Source organism: Trichechus manatus, unplaced genomic scaffold (assembly GCF_000243295.1).
Source record: "Trichechus manatus latirostris isolate Lorelei unplaced genomic scaffold, TriManLat1.0 scaffold00042, whole genome shotgun sequence".
NCBI lineage: Eukaryota > Metazoa > Chordata > Mammalia > Sirenia > Trichechidae > Trichechus > Trichechus manatus.
Genome location: NW_004443978.1, coordinates 8,312,617 through 8,327,107, shown reverse-complemented (window position 1 = coordinate 8,327,107; position 14,491 = coordinate 8,312,617). Strand labels below are relative to the sequence as shown.

Below are 14,491 nucleotides of genomic sequence, written 5' to 3'. Positions count from 1 at the left end.
ATTTCCTTACCCCCATATGATGTTGAAGTCCTAGGCATAGTATTGGTTCCTCCGTAAAACTTCAGTATATGTCTGTAAAAGACAAGGACTCATTTCTAACGTAGCCAAAATATTATCATACCTAAAATCAATGCTAATTCCTTAATATTATTAGATGTCCAACAAATATTCAGATTTTCAATTGTCACATAAATGTCATTTTTTTATACTTTGTAGTCTCATAAGTGTCATAAATATTTTTATAGTTTTTTTTTTTTTTTCTTACATCAGGATCCAGATAAATCCCACGCACTTCAATCTCGGTTGCTGCATCTTTGGAGTCTCTTTTAATGTATAGATTCCTCTCTCTCTCTCTCTCTTTTTTTGCCTTGCAATTGATTGTTTGAAGAAACTAGGCTGGGCCGTTTGCTCCCCAGTCTGGAGTTGTTGATCACCACCCAGGGTGCAGGGCCACCTCTTCCTCTGCACTCTGTCCCCTGTACGTCAGTAACTGATTGTGTCAGGGTAGACCAGGTCCCAAGTGGTGGTGAGTCCTGCCATCAGGCAGCGCATGATGTCTGCGTGTCTCTCTTGTTGTGATGTTTGCAGCCATTGATGCTCCATATCTGGATCTATTATTTCATTCAGGTTGCAAAATCATGATGTTCTAACTCTACCCTCTCCGCTCATAAATCATGAGAGTCCTCCAGGGCTGGCTGGCCCACTTCCCTGTCACGGCCACCACCCATCCCTTGTGACTAGTTTCTCTTGCCCCTCGGGCAATGCAGGAAGACCCACAGGCCCCCAGGCAGTGGGGTAAGAAGCTTGTGGGAGAGAAGGCCAGCCAGAGGGGCCCTCCTTCTCTGCCATGATGGCTGTCGGGTTCCCATAGGCAGGTCCACCCCAGTGCTGTCCTGGCTGACAGGAGAACCAGGCACAGGATGTCTCTGGAAGGGACACCACAGAGCCTCAGCATCTTCAGCAGCAAAACAGATGAGGAAGAGGAAGGGATAAGGATGTTTGCAATTACCAGCTGGCAATTAGAGCCGCCATGCTGGCTGCCGTTCCTGTTGTAGGCTGGAGGTCACACTGGTGGGAACCATCAATGGGTTGCCCTGTGGCCAGTGAAGCCGTGGAGGCCTTTAGATCTTGGGAATGGTGGGAGAAGAAGCTGTGGCCTATAGTCTCCTGGAACTCTGCCCGGCTGTCTTTGCCCATGAGTTTTCTAGGACTGTTGTTGTCATTTGTTAGGTGTCATCGAGTCAGCTCCAACTCATAGCAGCCGTATGTATAACAACAAAACATTGCCCAATCCTGCGCCATCCTCACCATAGTAGGTCTGCTCGAGCTCATTGTTGCAGCCACTGTGTCAGTCCATCTCATTGAGGGTCTTCCTCTTTTTCACTGACCCTCTACTTTATCAAGCATGATGTCATTTTCCAAGGACTGGTCCCTCCTGATAACATGTCCAAAGTACATGAGACAAAGTGTCACCATCCTCAATTCTAAGGAGCACTCTGGCTGTACTTCTTCCAAGACAGGTTTGTTTGTTTTTCTGGGAGTCCGTGGTATATTTAATATTCTTTGCCAACATCATAATTCAAATTTGTCTATTCTTCTTTGGTCTTCCTTTTTCATTGTCCAGCTTTCCCATGCATATGAGGCGATTACTCTGGGATTTCAAGGATTACTCTGTGGATATCTTTTAATACCAAAGATAAAAGAACAAGAAGCTTACCAGCCAAAAACATCCTAAGAATTTCTTCTTCTTATATCCTAGGACTTTATTTTAAATTATAAATTATATTATAAAATACTATAAATTGCATTTATTATTTACTAGGAACTTATCCTAGTATAAACTTCTTCTTTTCCAACGCAAGTCAGCTGGGGCATGTTTTCACTCAGTCTTTCTGGGTATCATAGTTCAGATTTGTTTACTATAAAGACAAGAGACCTTCAGGCCTGGAATCATGGAACAACAGTAGCAGCAACCCACAGGCTCCCAACTTGTGACCTCAGGAAACCACAGACAGACGGAGACCCAGACATCCAGCCAACGTGTAACACGTAGACCATGAGGCACGGCCACTGGTTAGAGGCATGGAAGAATGCCTTCTCCTTCTCACAGGCAGCGGGCCCCTGACAGCAGAGGCCTTGGAGACAAGGCCCAGAGGAAGTATACCTGGGCCATCACACTGAGTCTTACCAAAGCCTTCCCATGTTCAGACTTTGAGTAAGGGACCTCAATCCCAAAGGTACCACCACTGACATTGAAGAAGTTGCAAAAAAAGCAGTATGTCATTACTTGTTTACATAATGTTGATTTTATTTTCACTTATTTTCAATGACCATCCTTAAACTGTTAAATGGGACAAGTTGTATATTCTGAGGGAAATGGGCTGACACAATAATAACAATAATAATAACTTGAGCCATGGAGCCCCATCTAGACTAAGAGTGCTTCAGGGAGCTCCCTGCAGGAGTTGGGAAATGGAAGAACATCATCCCCTGATGGACTCTTTCCACTTATTGCTTTGCTCAGGTATAATGCTTGCATACATCAGTGCTTCGAAAGGAGGACAAAAGGTGCTGGGAACATGGTCAACGGGTTGGCCAACAATGCTGAAATTGACGACAGCAGCAATTGCGACGCAACTGTGGTGCTACTAAAGAAAGGTAACCAAGGAGACACCTGTGTCCAAGGATGAAGTGCTAGAATGTGAGCCCATCTGCTCACTCTCACAGCCACGCTCGGGGCATGGCAGCTGACCTCAGAGGATGCCGCCTGCCCTGAGCGGGAACTAGGAGAGGGAAGGTTCTAGTCTTCCACCCTCCATTTGGCTACATCATGAGGCAGTCTCATACATGATGATGAGCCGACTCAGAAAGCCCCATGAAAATTCTTGGGCAGTGCATTTGCTGAGGATGATACAGAGAAATAAGGACAGGATGGTAAAGGGGAGGATACCATGGGCTTTGAGGTATTGGTTCTGCCACATTTGGCTGTGTGGCCATGAAGCGAGTTACTTATAGCCTCTCTGAGCCTCAGTTTTCTCTTCTGCAAAACGGGGATAATTTTACCTACTTCATAGAATCATTGTAATGATTAAAGGAGATAATGTGTGTAAAAGAGTTTATTTAGCACAATATTCAACTAATGATAATTATTATAACAGTATTATTATATACAAATTCACTTTCAGACTACATTACCTCAGTTTCTGATCTGCAAAATGAGATAGAAAATTATCTTTTTTTCCAAAGCACTTCTTTATTCAATAGATTCTCATAAAGCAGTTGATTTATTAATGGGGATAATATAGTGCTTTCTAATAAATAATATTCTTTCTTAGAGGAATATAGAAAATTATCATTTAAATTTGCCTGGAACATGTTCCAGTTTTCATTTAATTTTTTTAAAATTTCCTCCTTGAAATGTGTAGATTTATTTCTTCTTGGATCTACATGGTTTCTTTATAGGAAAAAAATAATAATAAATTAAAAAATATATAGCTATTTTCATTTTTTTTTTCACTTTGAAATTTCTGGGTAATTACTCAACATAGAAAATCAAATATTTGATGTATTTTTCTTAATAATTATGTACATGTTTAACAAAAGACTGAAGAGATTTAGTGCCATTTCACATGAGGATTTCATTTAGTTTATTCCCTTCTGGGTAGCTTATAACCATAAAAGGAATATGCTTAGGGAACCAGAAAGAGCTTCCTCATATTAGTATTCAGTGTTTCCGGAGATTATTTCACGGTTTAATGGTTTAGAACACAGGAGCCAGTACTAGGAAAGGCTGTAGCAGCTGCCAGGGTACAATGTGCAAATACTGCTCGTTCACAGAAAGGGGGCTTGGGCCTTTGTGAAACATTCTTTCAGGTCACCCAGCGAATTGCTACATAGGGTTTAACCCAAGTCTTCCGGACCACAGGTCTCTAATGTGGATGGCTCACTTACCCACACCTTGTCAGCCCTACCTGGTGGGCTGGGAGAATGGGTACACTTCCCGCCAAGTCCTCCACATGGCACTAAAATCAGCTTAGTGTAAATACTGCTGACATAGAAGCGTTAAAGGGTTACTAAAGGTTAATGGGATGGGAGGGTCTTTTCTGTGCCCCAGATCTGCATGGTGGGAAAAGAATCCCTTGAGGACAGTGAGGAATTCTCTTATGTTATCATCTGCTCTTACCATGTCAGTAAATGATGCTTAACTTGTTTCAAGTGATTTCAAAAGGGCTATCAATGAACCCAGTGGAAAGGAGATTTTTTACTCTTCTCCAAATTTTGCTCACTACAACTCTCCCTGAATGGATAGATGGATGGATGGGTGGATGGGTGGGTTGGTGGGTGGACTGCCGGATGGATGAGTTGGTGGGTGGACTGCCAGATGGGAGGATGGGAGGGACGGATGAAGAAAGGGAAGGAAAGTGAATGAATGCCTTTTCCCTGCTCCCGGCCTCCATGTTGTTTTATTTCATTTCATGTCTTTCATTCCCAGCCAATTTCCACCGCAAAGCGTCAGTGATCATGGTGGATGAGCTGCTGTCAGCATACCCACACCAGCTCTCTTTCTCTGAGGCTGGCCTTCGAATCATGATCACAAGCCACTTTCCACCCAAGACCCGGCTCTCCATGGCCAGCCGCATGTTGATCAACGAGGTACCTGGGGGAAGCACAGCCCATTTGTCACTGGACAGGGCTGGGGGCAGGAGGAAGGAGATGGAGCCCCGCGAAGGGCAGAAAGTTTCCTGGTTTGGAAGCAAAAGCATCTAACTCAGAGTTTCACACAATAATATGCTCGGCCATTTCCCAACCTCTTTGCTCACTGGGCCAGCTTCATATCCTGGTCCTTGATGTTCCGTCTACATTCTAAGAGATACAGTCTAGCTCCCAGTTGTACAGAAAAACTCTCCTGTCCCCCTTTTATGTACCTTTTCCTTTTCATCTTCCATTTGAATAAAACCCCCTGATGTAGACTTGCCCGTATTCCTTTCTCTGGAGTGGCAGCTTTATTGATACACTAGTCCAAACACTTTTGTGTGGTTTTCTCACATATATACCAGGGATTCCTATAATCTAGAGAAGAAAGATACCACTACAGTGTACAGGGAATCAAGAACCCCAATGGAAAACAAGTGTACATCCCAGACATTTTCCTCTAAAGGGATTTTCAGGGTCCAGTGGGTTATAAAAGGTTAATCCTTCCTTCTGTAAGCAGGTTGTCTAAATTGGTTATTACTTTGAGGAATCCCTTAAAACTTGACTCCAGAGTATTCTGGAAGCATTTCCTCGTTAGCTGCCTGGGAAAGATCCTAAGATCTCGTGTTCTGTATTTAAAGTCTTTGAGATCCCTTTGACCAAGGTAAGAGCACGCCTTTCTCTTTCCAGAGACAAAGACTGATAAACAGCAGGACTTATGCCAATGGAGAGTCTGAGGTGGCCATCAAAATCCCCATCAAGCACACTGTGGAGAATGGGACAGGGCCCAGTAGTGCCCAAGACAGGAGTGTGAACGGGACCCGCAGGGACGATGTCATAGCCGAGGCTGGACATGAGTCAGAGAATGAGAACGAGGACAATGAGAACAACGAGAATGATGAGGAGGAAGAGGAAGATGAGGATGATGACGAAGGGCCATACACACCATTCGACCCCCCCTGTAAGAGGTCCTACGTCTGGGCTGAGGTTGGGAGCTCTTTTGAAGCTACTGCATGGGTGCACTTGACTTTGATGTTTTTTTGTCATTCAATACAAAGAAATATCTATATGAGCATAAAGATATTTGTATTGAGCTTCTATAGTGGGCAGGACTTTGTTGCAGAGGGTCCAAAGATGACCAAAATGGTGGCAGATGGTCATTGGTTGAAATTTGGGATCTTTGACTAAATGTATAATGTGTTGGCTTTCTGTGGAAGAAGGTCCTCTCTTAGCTGTTCTGTGGGATTTTTTGGTGCTAAGAAGGAAGCTCTGTCAGCAAGGCAGTTTGCTCAAGGGTGAGGAGGTTCTTCCCCATGCACCCATTCCATTTCAGTTGGCCCTGGGAACTGTCCTCGTAAGACCAGCCCCGGGGGAAGCCTGTAGCTGTCCCAGCTGGCATTTGTTCTCCTTCTCACTTCCTGCCTCTTGCCCCCATTCAAGCCTCTCCTTCTCCTGTGACCTCCTGTCCCCAGAATGGGCACCATAGGAGATGAGAACTTGGGCAAAAAATATCACAGTTAAAAACCAGTTCCCCTCAAGTTGACTCCAATTCATGGTGACCCCACGTGTGTCAGAGTAGAACTGTGCTTCACAGGGTTTTCAATGACTGATTTTTGGAAATAGATCACCAGGACTTTCTTCTGAGGTGCCTGTCGGTGGACTCAAACTTCCAACCTTCAGTTAGCAGCTGAACATGTTAACCGTTTGTACCACCCAGGAACAGAGCTGGCTGAGTGAAGTCTCCCTGGTACCTTGAAGGGGGAGAACATGATGACTGTTAAACTTCCAGGACACCAACCACCAGTGTGGTTTCCTTCCCCCCTGACTGCTGCACTTGGCCATCTCAGCAGCCTTGTCACCCACCCCACTCCTTAGCAGAATGTGTGGACCAAATCCAAAGAATTCTGCTATTTGCTAGACCCTGCAGAGGCTTCTGGCTATTTCAGGGAAGAGCAGACTGGTCTAAATCACATCCACCATCAAGTGTGTGAGATTTGACTAAGCATACACAACCTCTCTGGGATGTTTGAATTTACAAGGGGACTATCTGAGGAAGGGCTGTTTAATCCACATGGAAGACTGTTGGATGGTGGCATTTAGGTGTGGAGGGTCTGGGCCTGGGTTCTTTTGGATGCAAGGTCTCTCTGTGTTCTGCAGAGCTCCTCTGCCTGTCCAGGTGGTAGCAAGTAAAACTCAGACCAGAACTGCTCGTCTGCCCCTCAAGGCTCTTAAGAGCTCTTCAACATCTGCCAAGTACTTCCCAAAACAAATGAGAAAATATCCACACAGATTCCTTTACCCCAAACTCCAGAACCCCCCAGCCAGACTTAAATCATTCCTTGTAAATATGTTATCTTGATGGAAAAAAGTGTACTGTCTCTTTATCCATTCTGCCACCCTTGAATATAGTTCTTGGCCGTGTTCTTCCCTATCAACCAAAACAAAAATATTTTGAGTGTTGAATGACCAGACATTCCATTGTTCCTTTGTAAACCTTGTAATAGTTTCCTAATGCTGTGTAACAAGTTATGACAACAGCTCGCAGTTGTTCAGGTCAGAGGTCTGGCATGCTGTAGCTGGATGCCCAGAGTCTACAAGGCTGAAATCAAGATATCAGCAGGCCTGTGTTCCTTTCTGGAGGCCCTGGGAAAGAATCCAGTTCCAGGTTGGTTCAGGTCCTTGGCAGAATTCAGTTCCTTGCGGTTGTAGGACTGAGATCCCCGTTTCCTTGCTGGTTGTCAGCCAGGGGCTGCTCACTCCTCCTAGAGGTCACCCACATTCCTTGCCACGTGACCTCCTGCATCTTCAAACCAGCAATGGCGTGTCAAGTCCTTCCCACACTTCTATTTTCTCTGGATTTCCCTTCTGCCATCTTTCTCTGACTTCTTCTGCTTTTAAGGGCTCATGTGGTTAGAACAGGCCTGCTTGGATAATCTCCCTATCTTAAGTTCAGCTCTGTCATATAACACACTCATGGGAGTGATATCTCATCATATTCACAGGTTCCAAGAATTGGAGCATGGAATCTTGGGAAGGGGGTTAGAATTCTGCCTCCCACGATTCTTGTTTGTAGAGCCCCTGTTGACAGGCATAGCCAAGTTCCAGAAATGCTTGTTTTGCTGAAGGTCTTTCACTGATTTCAGAAACAGGCTGCTGGAAGACTTTGTAAGCCGCTATATAATGTGTTAACATCACGGAAGCCCAGAATCCCCAAGGGCATCCCTTTAGGTAGACAGTGTAAAGATACCTGTGTGAGATGACATAAATAGTCTGGATCTCATATCTGAGCCTCATTACTTAGTGGGACTAAGGGTTCCCTTTGGATCGCTTGTTCCATTTTTCTGTCCTAGATAAGATAAATCTCAGACATAACTATGGGTTTTCAAGGTATCTTGAAACGTCTGCTCTCCACCCCTGTGTCTCTGTGATTAGGCTGCTCGATAATGGAGACCCAGGGGCATCCAGTCACATCTTATTGGCTCCTCGGTACATTAGAAGACACAGCTGCAGGTGTCCTACCCCTCCGTTTAATCCTGCACTTGGGGCTCGGGGGCCCCACATCAGGCACTCTGCCTCCTTCCTGAAGCATAGGTACAAGAGGAGAAATGATGTCCTCCATCCTTTGGGGCCCCAAGCTTCCAGACAGGAAGTAGAATCCCAAGTTCTTCTATATAGCCCTCTCAAACGTGAATATGCATGCAGATCACCTGGGCGTCCTGATTCAGAAAGTCTGGGGTAGGGCTAGAGACTCATTCCGAACAAGCCCCCAGGTGACACTGATGCTGCTGGTCCATGGGCCACACTTGGAGTAGTGAGGGACTGGAGAACTACAATGTAAACATGGCCTGGGGGCGTCTGACCTCTTGGTCTAACTTCACAGCTGGGGAGAAGAATCAAGATCAGCAACATCAGTCCAAGGCTGATTCCTGGGTTTGAAGGATTGGGACCATAGTCTTGTGGGACAACTCTGTCAGTTGGCACAATATAGTTCATAAAGTTTATGTTCTACATCCTAGTTTGGTGAACAGTATCTGGCATTGTCAAGTTCAAGTAGTAGCGTCAGAACCTGTCTAACTTCAAGGGGGATGATGAGAATCAAGATCAGTCCAACACTGATTCTTCTGAGGTGGAAGTCAGACATATCTCCTCTCTCCAGCTCTTTTATGGATTCTGACGCCAGCCGTCCCTTCCACAGCACTCTCTACTTCTCTGCTGGGTTTGATGATTCATTGCAATGGCCACACAGAACTCAGAGGCTATACTCACAGTTATGAGGTTTGTTAGGAAAGTAACTAGTTACAACTTGGGATCAGGATCAATAGGCTACAAACTCAGGATCAGGATCAGGAAGCAAGTAGGCAGTCTCCCTTCAGTGCAGGATAGCTCTCTCAGCTCCTCTCGGCCATGCAGGGCTCATCTCGGCCCCCTCAGGACAGACTCCTCTGGACTCCCTCAGGACAAGCTTCTCTCGGCCCTCTGCCCTTGGCCCCTCTCAGGCCTGACCTCTGCCCTGCTTGAGCAAGTGTTACAAAGCTCTTTAGCTCCACCAACAGGTGCCCGGGGGTACTCCACTCTACCAGGAGGCCTCCTTCCTGAAGGCTCTCAGCTCTCTCTTGCTCCACAGGTCAGCATGCCCACTGTAGCCTTGCTCCATGGACTGGGAAGACACCGCACCATCTCATGCTGGTCTCCTGGTTCTGCGGCTGCTGTTTCTCTGCCGCTACTTCTCACCATCTTTCACTGTCTCTGGTGTTACAGTTCTCTGTCTCCTGGGTCTAGGAGGTTCTCAGCACAGGGACCCCAGTTCAAAGGACACATTCCATTCCCGGCGCTTGTTTCTTTATGGTAGTGAGGTCCGCATTTTCACTTCTGGGATTGACTCCCTTTAAGCCTAGCAGGAGGGCAAAACTGACCAATCCTCTTGTTAGGGTTCCATATACCTTATTTGCGGGTTCCACCCCTGTAAGCGTCCCATGCACCTTATTTACATTATTAGCAGGCCGTCCAATCCCCTTGGTGGGCCACAGGCACCTTATTCGCATATTCCCACCCAGTCATTTTGTGAGAGTCACAAGGGCTATGGCTAGAAGGGTCATATTAAGTAATTGACTGTACTGCACACAGGGATCTTAGGAGCTTAATTTGGAGTCAAGTTCAGCCTCTGAAGAGGAGAATGGGCTTGTCCACTTATGACCCGCTCTTCACCTCCACCAGCCACTAAGAGACTGTACTCCTGGGCTCAGGAGCACCCATTTCAAGGCAGGCAGGCCATGTTTCAGGGGTCAGCAGGCCAGAGTGCCCCACTCAGGCCAGCAGAGGGCACTGAAGCTGGGGGGATTCAGTCCTAGGAGCCCTGCATTGGGATCCTCTGAGCTAAGTTGCTTTGGCTTGAAAAGATCAACAGATATCTTTCCCTCATAGTAATCCTTTAAGGGTGCAAGCTCTCTATTTCTGTCACCCATCTGCAGGGCTTTCTTCTCTCCAGGACTACTTGGCTGTAGTGAGTATAATTAGCACATAAATAATTATATACCAAAAAGAAACTAAACCCGTTGCCATTGAGTTGATTTTGACTCATAGCGACCCTATAGGACAGAGTAGAACTGCCCCATAGGGTTTCCAATGAGCGTATGAAAAAATTTTGTACATATATATATATATATATATATATATATATATATGAGATAACCAGTAACCATCAAGTCAACTCCAATTTATGTGTGTCAAAGTTGAACTGTGCTCCATAGGGTTTCCAATGACTGATTGCCAGGCCTTTCTTCTGAGGTGCCTCTGGGTGGACTTGAACCTACAACCTTTGGTTAGCAGCTGAGCATGTTAACTATTTATGCATATTACATGTATATAACCTATAAATATATGCACATATAAATACAGGTATGTTAGTATCTATGTATATGTTATATATGTATACAACACGTGTATACAACATATACATAAACATATACACATATATTAATGATATATGTGAACACTATACCTGTATGCACACATACATATATTCTTATATCCATATGTTTGTCCACACACATATATGCATATACAATATATGTATTACAAATATATAAAAATATCATATATATCAGCCATTGAAAAATTTTATGGAAATTTAACTACAATGTGTGCCTGGGTGGCACAAACAGTTTATGCTGGACTACTAACCTAAATGTTGGCAGTTCAAACCCACCTAACAGCACTGCAGAAGAAAGGCCTGGCGATCTGCTTCTGTAAAGATTACAGCCAAGAAAACCCTATGAAGCGGTTCTGTTCTGTAACATATGGGTTCGCCATGAGTCGGAATCAACTCGATGGCAATGGGTTTGGTTTGGTTTGTCTGTTTTGTAATGTGTGGCATCCTTATCTGACTTATCTTGCTCCTCAAAAACCGTTTAAAAAGCACATTCTGTATCACTTGGTTGCTGAAGGAGTTATATTTGTTATGTTGCAGTTAAAGGTACCTTTCAGATAGTACTCTGTGAATTTCTGCTTTTAAGGTGGTTGTTGCCATAATGGAGCGATAACTTTAAAAAAGCATCTATGTCATGCTTAAAAATAAAGAAAACTGTGTTTTCCAGATATAATGCCCTCCTGGTGTCAAGTCAGAATTTTTTAACGCAGCTGAAGAAAAAAACTCCAAAACACATTGATGCTGACTTGTACTGCCTGCAACTTTATGGTATCAATATCATGTGCAAAGCACTTGCAGTCATGAGTTCTGACTTTATTTTCTTCTCTTCCTTGTTTTGTGAAGAATGAAAAAGAGCCAAATTGAGGTCTTTTCCCATTCACGTTTCCCATTCATATTTCTTTGTAACCTTTGCTTGAGTGTGTATTTTACACCAAACCAAGTCTCCTTCTCCCTGCGAGGGAGAGGCTTTCGAGAGCCCTAGATGGATAAAGTCCTTATCACCATTTCCAGGACTTAGGAATTCCAGACAGCATTTGAGATCCAAAGATCTGGCCATACTCTGGATTCTGCACATTTGAAAGTTCCTCACAAGCAACTCTGAGACAGTTTTCTTGCTTTGTAATCCAGCCAGACACAGTCTGGATGTTCTTATCATTTACTTGACCATCTCTAAATCTTAAAGCTAAAAGGATGCATAGCAGCTAATGAGAAAATACTTCCCATTTCCTTTTTTAAAATTTTATTATGATAAAATATATATAACAAAAAGCTTGCCATTTTAACCATTTTTAAGTGTACAGTTCAGTGACATTAGTTACATTTACCATGTTGTGAAACCGTCACCACTGCTTCCAAAAGTTTTTCATCGTCCCAAACATAAACTCAGCACTTTTTAAGCAATAACTCCCCACAACCTTCCCATTAACCACTAACGTACTTCTGTCTCTATGCATTTGCCTATTCTGGATAGTTCACATAAGTGGAATCAGATCGTATTTGTACTCAGCATAATGTTTTCAAAGTCCATCCGTATTGTAGCATGTATCAAAACTTCAGTTTTCTTTATGGCTGAATAATTTTCCATTGTATAGATATACCACATTTTGTTTATCCATTATTTGTTGATGGACACGGGTGATTTCTTCCTTTTGGCTATTGTGAATAATGCTGCAATGAACATTGGTGCACAAGTATCTGTTTGAGTCCCTGCTTTCAAGCCTTCTAGGTACACACTTAGGAGTGGAATTACTGGATCATATGGTAATTCTATGTTTAATGTTTTGAGGAAACACCAGCCTATTTTCCACCACTTTTCATTCCACCAGCAATGCACTAGGCTTCCAACTTTTCCACATCCTCACTAACACCTGTTATTTCCTGTTTTTCTGGTAATTGCCATCTTAGTAGGCGTGAAGTAGCATCTCATTGTGGATTTAATTTGCATTTCCCTAAGAGTAATATGTTGAGCACCTATTCATGCACTTTATTAGCTATTTGTGTATCTTCTTTGGAGAAATGTCTATTCCAGTTCTTTGCCTATTTTTTAAATTGGGTTGTTTTTGTTGTTGTTACTGAATTGTAGGAGTTCTTTATATATTCTGGTATTAAGCCCTTACCAAATACATGATTACCAAATATTTTCTGCCAACATGTAGGTTGTCTCTTCACACTGTTGATAAAGTCCTTGGATGGACAAATTTTTTAAATTTTGATGAGATGCAATTAATCTATTTTGTCTTTTGTCACTTGTGCTTTTGGTGTCATATCTAATAATTCATTGTCGAAAACAAGGTCTTAAAGCTTTATCCCTATGTTTTCTTATAAGAATTTTATGGTTTTAGTTCTTATGTTTAGGTTATTGAGCCATTTTGAGTTAATTTTCATAGATGGTGTGAGGAGGGTCCAACTTCATTCTTTTGCGTATGAATTACTACTTGTCCTGGCACCATTTGTTGAAGAGACTGTTCTTACCCATTAAATGTCCTTGGCACCATTGTTGAAAATCAGGTGGTCATAGATGTGTGGGATTATTTCTGGACTCCCAGTTCTGTTCCATTGGTCTGTATGTCTATCCTTATACCAGTGTTTTTATTACTGCAATTTTACTGTGCGTTTTGAAATTTGGAAGTGTAAGTCCTCCTACTTTGTTCTTTTTCAAGATCATTTTGGCTATTTGGGACCTCTTGCAATTCTATATGAATTAGAAAACTGGCTCTTCCATTTCTTGAAGAAACACTATTGGAATTTTGATAGGGATTACATTGAATTTATAGATTGTTTTTGAGTAGTATTGACATCTTAAGTCTTCCAATCCATGAACATAGGATATCTTCCACTTATTTAGGTCTTCTTCCATTTCTTTCAGTAATATAGTTTTTATTGTACAAGGCTTTCCCCTCCTTGGTTAAATTTATTCCTAAGTATTTTACTCTTTAGATATTATTGTAAATTGCATTGTTTTCTTGATTTCCTTTTCAAATTGTTCATTGCTGGTGTATACAAACACAACAAAATTTTGTACGTTATATCATACCTTGCAACTTTGCTGAATTCCTTTATTAACTCTAGTAGCTTTCCTGTGGATTCTTTGGGATTGTCTATATATAAGACCATGTTATCTTTGAATAGAGATAGTTTTACTTCTTCCTTTCTGGTTTGGATGCCTTTTATTCCCTTCTCTTGTCTAATCGCTCTGGCTAGAAGTTACAGTGTTGAATAGCAGTAGTTCCTGGTCTTGAGGGAGAGGTTTAGTCTTTCTCCATTGAGTCTGATGTCACCTGTAGCTTTCTCATAAATGTTTTTAATTATGTTGAGGAATTTTCCTTCTATTCCTAGTGTGCTGAGTCTTTTTATCATGAAGGATGTTGGTTTTGTCAAATGTCTTTTGTCTATCAATAAAGATGATTATACAGTTCATTGTATTAATATGCTGATTGCTTTTCTTATGTTGAATCATCCTTGCATTCCAGGGATAAACCCCACTTGATTAAAGTATATAATCATTTAAATATGCTTTGGGGTTCAGTTTGCTAGTATTTTGTTGAGGATTTTTGCACCTATATTCAAAAAGGATATTGATCAGAGGCTTTCTTTTTTTGTGGTGTCTTTATCTGGCTTTGGTATCCAGGTAATTCTGGCCTCATAGACTGAGTTAGGAAGTGTTTCCTCCTCTTCTGTTTTTTTTAAAGAATTTGAGAAGGATTGGTGTTACCATTTCTTAATAATTTTTTCTCTTGGTTTTATTCTGTACTTGTAAGTGGGATATCCTTAGTTTCTCCAAAACAAACTATTTTCTGTAGTCTATCTGATTATATTTTTCATAGTAACATTATTACTGTTAATATTATTAATATTTATTGAGCATCTACTATA

At 42.5% G+C, this 14,491-nt stretch overlaps 1 protein-coding gene across 1 annotated transcript in view; it reads left to right on the top strand.

Moving 5' to 3' along the window:
- The window catches only part of SLC24A3 (solute carrier family 24 member 3), a 658,266-nt gene that overhangs the window by 606,429 nt on the left and 37,346 nt on the right, over positions 1–14,491 (top strand). Inside the window, exons 10-12 of the mRNA XM_004376430.2 lie at positions 2,525–2,658; positions 4,493–4,653; positions 5,383–5,653. Of these exons, the coding sequence (XP_004376487.2) occupies positions 2,525–2,658; positions 4,493–4,653; positions 5,383–5,653 (566 nt within the window). The remainder of the gene's footprint in view (positions 1–2,524; positions 2,659–4,492; positions 4,654–5,382; positions 5,654–14,491) is intronic.